The following is a 12,465-nucleotide window of genomic DNA, read 5'->3' as shown; positions in this document are numbered from 1 at the left end:
AGACACGAAAAAGGCACAACAATGGTGGAAATTCCTCATTCTACAGTTGCAATATATATTTTATATCTGCTCTTTTGTGCACTTCATCTGCAGTCGCCATGTTAGTTTTGGAGTTTGTTGTAGTCTTGAGTTTTTGACTCTCGGCTGCCCCCGGTATCTAGCTTGGATATATTACCGACGTAAAATAAAAACACATGGAAGCATGTGATCAGCGTCCGTAACAATGTTACGGTCTCATGTAATCTCACATGTATCACATTGTGTTAGTGGCTACCGACCGAGCAAGGCGTTCCCCGGTCCATTCGTTTCCAGAGGTGAGTTGATGCTTGTAAGCTGTGTGCAGGCCTGTTGTCCACCTTCTGACTGGCATGGCCAGTTCAGGAACAGAAACAAAACTCGCAAGGCTTCGCTGGTTCTGCTTGTCACGTCAAGAGTTGCGATAATAACTAAACTAAATGGGAGATAACAAGATGTTTATGCTTTAGTTCCCAAAAGTGGGTGTAATCCTCTTTGTCGCAATACATTAACAGGCGTTTAGCTTTTCCCATTTTCATTTCCGGGTCCGATGAAAAGTGCTCATGTGTAGCCACTGGTATTTCTCGCGCAGATTGAGCCGTTCATCTCCCTTCACACTTGACTCAATCCTTTAGGAAGCCTTTTGTCCTCAACATCTTTTTTTTGAGGCAAATCTACTTCCATCAACGTGTCCTGCCGGATCACTAACTACCGCAACATTAACTCCATTCTGCATTGCTGCTCTAATTGGCAGTAATTACGGCTAACCGGGCCTGATGACTGTTGCCGTGGAGAGGGAGTATGTTACCATTACCCTAATGCACAGCCTATGATGTCGGAGAGAGATAAGTGGGTGGTGGAGTCAGGGAAAGGGACTTTTTATTCAGAATTAAATAAGCTCTCTCCCCACTGTCTCGTAGAATTTTAAGTTCAAGATAACGCCTTATGAATAATTCACGACCACAAACTCTTACCAGGTGTGTCAGACACCCACCGATGGAAGCATGTATCACCCTTTCCAACCCCCCTACCGTATCTTGTAACAACTCCATAAGACAAATCGCAGCCAGTAACAGCGTATTAAATCGTTGACGTGACCCTTGGCGGCCCGTTTTGCAGATTTAACTTAAAGATAGTAAAGTGCTGCTTGACAGATCAGCTCTGGGAGCCAGCTAACCTTATAAACATTTATGGTTTAATGAGGATATAAATAGTTCCAGTCATCTCGGACATTAATGATGCAACAAAAGTGTCAATAAAAAAAATATTTCAAAACTTTGGAAGCGCTGTGGCTCACTTGAGTCCATTGTGTTTCCTGACTAGAGCAGTGGAGTGCGTTGGAAGAAAAAAGTTCGATAAGCACAAGAGGTTGTTTAATATGTGTTTAAATGTTTGTGTTGTCGCTCAGCTCTCTAGAGGCTCCGCTACTGGACAAAAACCCAAAGCAAGAGAGCAATATTCAATAGTACAGACTAGAGGGCTTTGCACACTTCTGAGAACGGTGGTTACATATAGGTTCCGTTTGCCTTCATTGTGCTCAGGCTTCTCGACTTTGCTATTGGATATTGCTTCGCTATTGGGTTTTAGTAAAAGCCTCTGAATGGCTGGGCACACTTCTGAGAACCATGGTTATATACAGGTAACCTTCCGCTTTCACAGAAACAGCAACTTCGAGGTGACCATGCCTCCAAAATGTGTTGTCCTTCATTGGACATTGTTTGTCAGTCATAGGATATTTGTTAAACCTTTTTCAAGTTATGGTATTCGGAATTTCAAAAACCACTTGCCAAGGCCCATTGTATTTCACTTGCGGCAGAAAGCCGACTCCACATATCATTCATCTTGTCTGAATTGCGTCAATGAAAATAGTTCATCCAAGCAAAGTAGGTTTTCCTCTGACCGTATCAAAATGTATATATTTATTTACATGGAATGTTTTGTGATGTAATGTTTTGTGATGTGATAGCTTTTTTTTTTTTATGACTCATAACTACTGCGCGCTTTGACGACATTTCTGACGTCTATTTACGAATGTGTTTACCTCCCTGACAGCTTCCCTTCCTCTTCTCTCAACAGCCAGAGGCACATTTACGTCTTCTTGCTCAAATAGGGACCAAGGGGGGAAACTGTCAAGTCATTTCCATCTCAATTGAGTAAACATCAGCTTCACAAAGTGCATAAATGTGATTGATTTTTTTGACAGTGGCAGGTTTAACCAGTGACGTGCGAACTCCTCCGACTGAGATTATATCAGTTCGATAAAATCAATTTGCTATTTTCACTGTTGATTAAAGTAGTTGTGATGCTTCAGATCCATTTCTGTCATGTGAAGACCATGGGCACCTTCGCAGCACTGTAAATAAGCCTGATATTTATATATAATTCATAGGTTGTTTTCTGTAACTACTACCATTCAGCTCTGATGGCTAGCAGACTAAGCGTGCACCTCTTCAGAGTGGTGTCTATTTTCACCGTCCGGAGCAGCTCACTGTGCTTCTGTCTCGCCAAATGATTTTCATTTTATCTCCGTTACACAGACCCATTGTCAACATGTTGGGCTCTGTGAGGCTACATGTCTCTCAACCACCATTGACACCACACGCTAACAGGGGTTATAGTGGAGTGCAGCCATGAGACAGTGGTTAATAATTTAGACTGTAGACAGGATTCGCACGTGTGATCCAGCATGTTGTGCGTCATCATCACAGCTTGTATTTTCAAGATTGCTCTCATTATTTGTGTTGAAAAATTCCTGCCGGAAATTGCACAAAAACACATTTTCCAAAAGTGTTTCAATACGTCTCAATAGTGATTTGTTATATGTGTAAACTACCAGTGAACTACCACTAAGCCTCAGCGTGAACTGCAGCGCTCTGGCAACTTCTGAGCAAAGAACTTGGGGCAGACCACTAGTGATGGGTAGATGAGGTATCATGAAACCGTGTTGCAGGTTGATGAAACAGTGTCCTCATTTTCAGAGGCCACTTGATGGCGCTCTTGGTTTAAAAATGATGAAGTTTCATTAAATCAGTTGTTCAAGTCCAAACATTTTACAGCAGACAGTGCCATCTGGTGGCCTCTGAAGATCAGGGCACTGTTTCATGAAACCTCATCAACCTTTCAATACCGTGTCATGGAACCTTATCTCCCCAAAAAAATGAGAAGAGTGAGGTCTGCCCGGATCATCCGCACTTGATCGTGACCGTACTTGTTCCACGTAACAGTACAAGTATTTATGCGGATGTGGAGACAAAGCAGTGTTCATAAATGGCCAGAAATAGTTACCCTTTTACAGACAAGGTTCACACAAGAGTGTGCCCTCTAACTTACTTGCCTCACAGCTTATTCTACCATGTAGCAGCACGGCTGACAGTGAAATGGCTCTTCTACAGGTGCTTAACTGACCGCATCCAATTCCTCTCAGGCTCCCACTACTTCTTATTCTACATTTCATTATTGTTGCAATAATGTCAGGCAAAATAAATCTGTGATAGATCAAGGACATGAAATTCATAATTCATGTACAGTTTACAATACAGTAAGTTTTTGCTCTACAGAGGGTGTGCATTTTATGGCTGTAACGTACCCCAGGAAGAAAAGCTCTTCCTTGGCTACATCTAATCTGGATCCTATTAAACGGAACTAAATGAAATGAAGCTGTAATTTACATTTTTTTTTTAAGGAAAGATGGAGGCATTTCCTCATTAACGGCGCTCACACACTGGGTTAGCTACGCAGGTGAGTCATTTACCATTGGGAGCGCTTTAAAACAGCACTTCTGATCAGCTGGAAATGACACACATCCCTCACTCTTTTCTGACCTATTGGAGTGCATTCATTTACTGGTTTTCCGATACAGAAATTGGATAAGAGTTTCCTAAAAATGTTGATGCGGACGCAATATTACGGATTCAAACTGTGTGAGAGCTTATGGTTGTGCTGTATTTCTGGTTGTGCTCAGTATTTCCAGCCACTTTTTGAGAGTTGCCTTCCTCCGCAAATGATCCCTGACCTTTTATACAATCTTAAACACGTGTATATGTGGGCGTCTTCAAACCTGTAGTGACAAGTGCGAATATAGTTACCAAGAATTACAAGCCTTTTCCGCGGCTTTACATTATCCCTTTAACTAGACGCCATTTTCATTTGGATTAGGGGACGATCTGGATAACATTTAAGATTGTCTGGCTGCTGTTCAGAAACATTTATTTTAAAGTGCTAGACAGCGTCTGCATTAATGCTTATGTCAGTTTTACCCTTGACAGCCAATGTCTCGGCGGCCATTTCCGCAGATGCCCTGTTGAAAACATTATGCCTCCTTTCAATGCAGATGTATCTCCATCCTTCTTTTGTGAACACGATTCTTGAAGGTTAGGTCCTTCACTGGGCTTCCTGCCAGGTAATAACTTCTGTAATTGCTTTTGTCCTATACCCAAAATCCTCTAAAACGAGAGCGAGCCACTCTGATGTGGACTGAGTGTCGGAGACAGCTGTTAAATAATATCATCACCTCATTAACCCGCTGTCTCACTGGCAACAGTTTCAACTTTTACATCCTTTCCGTGTCAGTTTCTCATGCGTCTGACGTGGCCATGACCTCCGCGTCTCCTTGAGTGCCCCGTGCCGTGAACAAACTTAAAGCAAAAATACTTATCTTTGACATAACACCAGTGTTTTCAGTCATAAAAGACCTTCCTCTGAAGTCCTTCAGGTCATCTCCTCCCGCTGGTGAGCAAGCCTGGATGGCTTCTGTCGCTCCAGCCTGAGTGGCTGATGGATGTTTCTTTTTCTCCCAGGTGACTTCAGCAGATCAGACAAGACAAAGTGAAAGACATCAAAGACAAAAAAAAAGAGAAAGACCTGAATTAGATTATCATGCGGGAGAGGACCCCCAAAGAGGGCCTGGGTGAAGGATGTCTGTGTGGGTGGGTGAGCGCACAGTGGGTGGAGTCAGGAACAGTGCGTTTGCTGTCCTTTTTTTGAAAAGGCACATGAAAGAAAATGTATGGTTTGATGTGATAATGGTCTGGCTGAGTGTCGTCACTTTCATCCGCACAAAACACACTCTTGTCCTACAGCAAATCTGTGTCCACAGTTCTAAATCTGTTTCTGCCATTCAAACAGTGATATCGGTATATTTAGCCTGACTTCTTTCTTCTGTCGACAGAGTGAAAGGCGCTTGTCTTGTGTGATCTCCACACACACACACACACACATAGATCACTTGGTTGGACTGACATTTGTGTTTCACGCTGCCCTGTCGTCACAAGTTAATATCAAAGGAGGCAGACACTTGTCATGGTTGGTGAGCGACTGACTGATGTTGGCGCACTGGAGCGATCAGTCGAGCATGGTCAGGTTTACCCATAAAGCTGGATGCTAGCAGGAAGAGCGTGTCACGTGCGTCACCATGTGTTCAGTGAAAATTAAACAATGGGGAAGTTTTGAAAACGGGGACCAGCAGACTGACTCATGCAACAAGGGCAATGTTCTGAACTTGAATCATGAGCTCCTCAGATCTTTTATTGACATTAAAGCAGTCAAAATGCGCTGTTTTCGTGCCTAAAGTTTCAACACCGCAGCCGGTCTCAGCTGCTGAAATCTGCTCTGTTGGCGGAGGTGCGGACACACAGGTGAAAACAGAGGTCAATAAAACGCCTGTGATTTTATCAGTTTGATGTGACAGGGCTCAATATTTTGGCAGTATTTAGCCTGTAGAAATCTATGTATTAGCCGTGACAGACCAAAAAAGTCGCAACCTATGGGAAACTATGGAAGGTTAAAAACCTCTGGTTTGATCTGTGTTCCACAGGTTTACATTGACTGGAATGCAAGATGCCTATGTTAATAGTCAAGGTTCCACCCAGGACTTTTTTTTTTTTTTTTTTAAATCATCGTAAGAGTTCACAACCCCATCATCCCAGTGTCGGGGGCTCCTATCCTGCTAGGGTGAACCTTTAAAAAAAGTGACTTAGTGCTGTCACATACAACTAAAAGACAATGACAAGACAATGAATAGAAAATGTGATTGAAAAGAAAGTGCAAACTCCTCAGCCTTGATGTGAAATATTAGCTTGGCCTTTGCTTTGGTATGACTGTAGCAAAATATATGGCCTCAGACACAGTCAAGAAATGACCACTTGTCGCCAAAATGTGTTTCCCCAGCAGCTGCCTTCTGCTTATATCTGCTGTTTTTTAGTTGCACTAGTAACTGTTTGTCAAGGGTTTCCAAAGAGTCCATTGAATACGGGTATACGACCTTGGCAGATAACATCATGGAAACCAATCCATGCCAACGGCACATCAAAATCTGCTCCAAAATCCATACTAAAATGGACAGGAAGGTGATTGAGGGAAGCTAAAACTAGAGTCATGTGATGCATGGATTTTAAATTTGAGCCAGCTTCAAGCTACGGTGGACCTTTGTGTGGACTATAAGGAATAGAGCGGGATCCAGTACTATGTGGCGGATGAACTAGAACCAATCCCTGTGGTGCACCATGGCGGGCGAATGCAGGGTTTTGTCTTTCTTTATTTTTGTCTTGAGTGAGAATCCCATGAGCAGCGCTCGAGGATGTTGGTTCGACACTTTATTTTAGGCGAAGGCTTCACAGTCCCCACGTCCTCCTCGTGATTAATCACTTGTGACATGCGTCTTTAATTGCACGGAAATAGCACGCGCGCAAGACGCTGAAGAAAAGAGTCTGATGGAGAGAATTTAGGTTGAAATTCATCAAAATGTAATCCACAGCCGACATTTCCATATTTCCATATTCATTCCATTGCGCTTCAAGCATCCGCTTCCTGTCTGCGTGTCGTTCTGGTCCTATTAATAAACTCAGACTTACCTCGTGCACAAACATACGGCGCAACATTTCCGCTCCTTTCACCGAGGAAGGAAGACAGCCTCTTCACGCCAAAAAGACGTGTACACCAGGGCTGATAGTGGCGTCGATAAATCACCCGCTCCTCTGGCTGCTGGTAAATTGAATGTTGAAGGCGGGAAACAGATGAGGATGGAGTCCGAGATAAGATGTTGGATTCATACTCTCCTCTCTATAATGAATCAATGTATTTACTTTAAGCAATCTACTCTTCTCAAATGGCCGAGCGATCACTCTGTCTTCTCTCGTGTCACTGCCCCCTTCCCCGGTGTCCCCACGCCCCCCAAAGGTAATTGCTCTTACCTGAGACACTGTAATGGATCCTGGATGAAGTATTGACCGCCGCTAGATTTTCATTAAGGGGCTGTAGGGCAAAAGATGTCTTTAATGAAACTGAGGATTCAGCATTCTCTGCCCACTGCGTCCAGTGTGGTTAGCAGGGACCCTGTGGAAGCCTTATAAGGACTTGATCGTGTGCAAATCCCGCCTCAGACTGGTGCCACTGGAGGAAAAGCGATACGTTCAATCTTTATTCATTCGCTTGGCTGGTGGACTGGGATTTGTCTCTCTTGAGGGTGAGAATTATTTCAGATTTAAATTTGCATGGACTGGATTACACTGTCGCACTTTCTCGCCCTTCCTTCCGAATAAACTCTTTTACCAAAATAAAAGCACACAACTGCCAATAAGTTACCGCTCACCCCAGATTCACCCCGGGCAGCTCCGCCCCCCCGTCTTGCAAATTGCTGACTCTTTCTTTAAGGAGCTCCTTGACGCATTTACAGAGACCAATGTCCTGGGAAAAGTCCACATGACCAGTCTGCAATGAGCTTGTTTGTTTGAGCTTGTTTTCATTGAAAAAAAAATGCTTTCAATGTTGTTTATTTTGTTCGTCTTGGACATCTTTAAAGTCTTAAAAAAGTACTTATTAATTTATCAGACATTTGCTTCTATCAAATGACTTCCAGTGTAAACAATCCTCTCAATGTATCCATCCATCATCCATCCATCCATCCATCCATCCATCTATCTATCTATCTATCTATCTATCTATCTATCCGTCTATCTATCTATCGATCCATCTATCTATCTATCTATCTGTCTGTCTATCTATCTATCTTTCTGTCTATCTGTCTGTCTGTCTGTCTATCCATCATCCATCATCCATCCATCCATCCATCCATCCATCTATCTATCTGTCTATCTGTCTGTCTGTCTGTCTGTCTGTCTATCCATCATCCATCCATCCATCCATCTATCTATCTATCTATCTATCTATCTATCTATCTATCTATCTATCTATCTATCTATCTATCTATCTATCTATCTATCTATCTATCTATCTATCTATCTATCTATCTATCTGTCTGTCTGTCTGTCTGTCTGTCTGTCTATCCATCATCCATCCATCCATCCATCCATCCATCTGTCTATCTATCTATCTATCTATCTATCTATCTATCTATCTATCTATCTATCTATCTATCTATCTATCTATCCATCCATCCATCTATCTATCTATCTATCTATCTATCTATCTATCTATCTATCTATCTATCTATCTATCTATCTGTCTGTCTGTCTGTCTGTCTGTCCATCATCCATCCATCCATCCATCTATCTATCTATCTATCTATCTATCTATCTATCTATCTATCTATCTATCTATCTATCTATCTATCTATCTATCTATCTATCCATCCATCCATCCATCCACGTGTGCTTTGATTGACTTGCATCCATTCTATTTTCCATGCAGCATAAGAACCACTGTGCCGCAACATTGACTGTTCTGGAAAGCCAAAAAAAAAAGAAAGAAAAAAACCCATTACCTATAGTCCCGTCTTCTTTGTCTTCCTATACAGTATTTCCACTTCAGAGGTTGCAAGAGCAAGTCACCCTCCAACTAAACTCTCCCCCTCATTCTTTCCAGTCTTCAGGTCCACATTTACCTCATCCACGAACTTCTCTTGTTTTCCTCATCTCTTTTCACCTCTCAGCTCCATAATCTACTGCAACATTTGGAAGGCCTCTAAAAGTGAATTAAATGAGGATGAAAAGCTTAAATCATATCTCCACTCCGGTGCAAACAGAAATTTCAATAAATATTTGTCTAGTTTTGCTCATGCTGTATATGCCCTCTCTAAGGACCGTATTTATAGCCACAGGCCTGCTGTGTCCGACCATTGTATAAACGTGTGCAAATTGAAAGCTGCTTCAAATGGCTTGAAAGGGAAAAGTTAAATAAGGTGTGCTACCTTCTCCATTTGCATGTTGCCTCAGTGAGATCCAGACGTTGCTTTAGCGCGCTTCATCTTTTAAACAAGCTTTTTTGGCTTCAGCCGATTGTATCATGGGCAAATATGAAAGAAAAGTAGCTAGCTCCTCATGGCCTGCGAGCATGCAAATGGTCATAATCTAAAAGTGGAGTATTAGCAGCGACACCACAGCACCGATGGAAACCATTTGCCAAGGCTTAATGTGATAGCCGGGTAAGATGATTAACTTGGAATCCATTTAATCAACCACAAATGGCTTCTCAAATAACCAACTGTCTGGGGTTGGATAGAACGTCCCTCAGATCTGTTCAGCCGGGAGCAGATGTGCCAAATCTCACGGAGGAGAGGAGGACAGCCAGGCTTTATTGTTCGAAGTGATGGGCGTCAAACATAATCTTGTGCATCTTGTTTATCAGCCCTGCTGATTCAACTGCGCAGCACAGTGAGAACTGGGAACCGCCAGCACTTTGCTTATCGACACAAAAGTCAATACACCTTCAGGGTCCATGTCCTATTGACCGAGATGTTTCAAGTTGCGGACCACTTAATTCAGCACTTCGTCTGCAGTGACCCATTTGAATCAACTTCATTTAACCTTATTAAAATATTATTAGGGTATTTGTTATCGCATGCTTTTGTTTATATGTTGAACCGTTGCACTGGACTCTGTTGTCAATGTCATGTGATGGCATTTATTGGCAGATCCATGATGTGTTTCCCCCTCTCTTTCAGACCTCGATGACCCGGTGGTGACGGTGCACCAGAGTATAGGAGAAGCGAAGGAGCAGTTCTACTATGAGAGGACGGTGTTCCTGAGGTGTGTGGCCAACTCCAACCCGCCCGTCCGTTACAGCTGGCATCGTGGCCGGGAGGTTCTGACACAGGGTTCCGACAAGGGAGTGGAGATCTACGAGCCCTTTTTCACACAGGTAAGACAACATAAAAAGGGACGGACTTACAGTACGATGATGCCTTCGAAGGGCAAAAACGGCTTAAAAAATGTTAATGTTATGTTTAAGATCATGATTATAATATCAGTTGCATTATTTCTTATCAGAGTTTTAGGTTTTATTCGCAGAAAAGTGGATAATTTGAAACTTTCATACTGCAGTACATATCAAAAAGAGTGGTGGAGATGTGTTTTCTATACCTAAGTTGTCCATTCATTTAGTAGTGCAGCAGCCAGAATAATAACCAAAATACAAAACAGGACTCGGAAATTACAAATTCTCATGGTCACCTGCTGCAATAAGCTCATTTGTGGCCACTTTTCTTTTAGCCCTGAACTCTGAACATGTCATTGTCATGCAACAAGGCTCGCAAATGACTATTTTTGCAACGATTAAAAAGGGGGAAAGAGGAGGAACGCAGCTGATAATTTTCGTTTTATGAGTCTCAAATGAACAAATGAATAGTGTGAGATTATTTGAATGAATCTACATATTAACAATGACAGCCTTACACTCCTGGGCTTTTATGATCCGGTTTTTCTGCCCTTTGGTCAGAGCAATATCCAAACGTTTTTAAGAGTGGCTAGGAGTGAGCAGCCAGGTGGTCTCTCTCACTGTCGCTTCTTGAACACAGTCTAAAAATGTGAAACAAAATCGAGCTTGCGGAGGGAGTTACTCATTTTCTACAGTAAATAACATATATAAAGTGTGCTGTAACACCACTGTCGCTCTTCATCTCACTCACTGACCATTCAACGATTATCGTCCAGAGAAGACGGAACTACATGCGGATGATCCCAGTGTGGAAGGGTGAGGGTCGTACCCAGCTCAGTGGTGTTTTATTCTTTACGATGGTGTTGGGATTTTCTCCATAGGAAAAACGTTTGAGGACTTAGCTTCATTGAAAACATATAAAGTCCATCTATATTTATACCTAGTTTTGCAAGGCATGGTAGGTGATGTTTGAACTCAGCAAATTAGTAAATAAATAGATATGCCGAATATAGTTGAGGAGAAAACCATTTTCTGTCCACAGTTTAAGCGTCAGATTTTCTGCTATTACTTGTCTGACTTATTAGTGCCTCTTTACTCTCTGCAAGTGTATTACTGTGTGAACATGAGCAAAATATATGTCGCAGACAGACAAGGAATACGTCAGTGCGCAAGAAAACTCTCATTTCTGTGTGAGAAGTAACACACAACGTCCACTGCCTCGAGCGTCCGTCTTGGCCGAGATATTGGCTGCTGCGATCATCCAGACAGTGCGCGATAATATCACTAAATAACGTGACACTGATCTATTAAAATAGCTCTGAGCTTCCATATGAAACAATGATGCACCACACTATTTACAGTCGCCCCTCTAAATAAAATGAATTTGGGCGTATACATGGCATTATTCACTTGTCACACTCTGAAAAGTGCTGTCCTATCGCTGCTCAATTCAAGGAGAGGGTTTCTATTACAATATGATGACGCTTTGTCCAATGAAGGATTCGATGAAGTCAACAAAGGCCTGATGGAAATTGCTCTTGCAAAGTAAGTGAGTGGACTGAGTCGACGGAGATTGGTCCGTTGAGTGGTAGACATTTCTGGGAAACGAGAGTGAAACGGAAGCTTTAGAACAGGCAGTAAGTGAAATGGATGTTTGGCCAAATGTAGAAAAATATAGAGTGTAAGGGGAGAAGCGGAAGCACAGCTGGACTCCCTCAGACACTCCTCTGTGCTCATCACACCACCTCTTGCATTCCCTCTCCTCTCATCCTCCGTAAAAGCTTTGAACCCAGTGTGAGTATATGCGATTAGCTCCTTAAGTCCCAGCAAATCCTGCCTAAACTCCCACCAAAATGGTAAATAACTCTGTATGTCTACATACATATGTGTGCGTTCATTTTGAAAGCCTCAACATCTTTGATCCATCTCCTTTGAAATTGAACCTCTAGAGTTTCCCGACACCGTTTTAGTGAAGCGAAGATTAGAGGTCCTTCTCAAAGGAAGGTGTGTATTCATATTGTAACACCCACTTTTGGATGTTACAAGGGCTGAACCTCCTCAGTGACCCATGTTCTGTACTCACCAGTTCAGTCTGGAACTCAACATAAACTCATGAGCAGTTCTCTCAGGGTGGTGCGAACATTGTGTTCGAAAATATGAGGTAATTCTTTTTTTTTTCCTTGGTCTTTGGACTGGTATGGAGCGCTGCGTAATTCCGTCCACGAACCTCTCCTCAGTATTCCATCTTTTCATCGATATGACCATCACTTTTCCACCACACCCCGTCCAATTTTGTTTAATGTGCCTGTCCCCTCCAATACTTTCTGCACCACATGCATTTTC

General features: G+C 42.5%; 1 protein-coding gene across 5 annotated transcripts in view; it reads left to right on the top strand.

Annotated features, from left to right (window-relative positions):
* The window catches only part of LOC128746608 (MAM domain-containing glycosylphosphatidylinositol anchor protein 2-like), a 199,944-nt gene that overhangs the window by 89,206 nt on the left and 98,273 nt on the right, over window positions 1–12,465 (top strand). For all 5 annotated transcript variants that reach the window (XM_053843781.1, XM_053843779.1, XM_053843778.1 and 2 more), the window contains exon 4: window positions 9,911–10,107. In XM_053843781.1, the coding sequence (XP_053699756.1) occupies window positions 9,911–10,107 (197 nt within the window). The remainder of the gene's footprint in view (window positions 1–9,910; window positions 10,108–12,465) is intronic.

This window comes from Synchiropus splendidus, chromosome 15 (genome assembly GCF_027744825.2).
Source record: "Synchiropus splendidus isolate RoL2022-P1 chromosome 15, RoL_Sspl_1.0, whole genome shotgun sequence".
Taxonomy (NCBI): Eukaryota; Metazoa; Chordata; class Actinopteri; order Syngnathiformes; family Callionymidae; genus Synchiropus; species Synchiropus splendidus.
The sequence above is the reverse complement of the archived record's forward strand: the minus strand, read 5'-3'. Positions and strand labels throughout refer to the sequence as shown.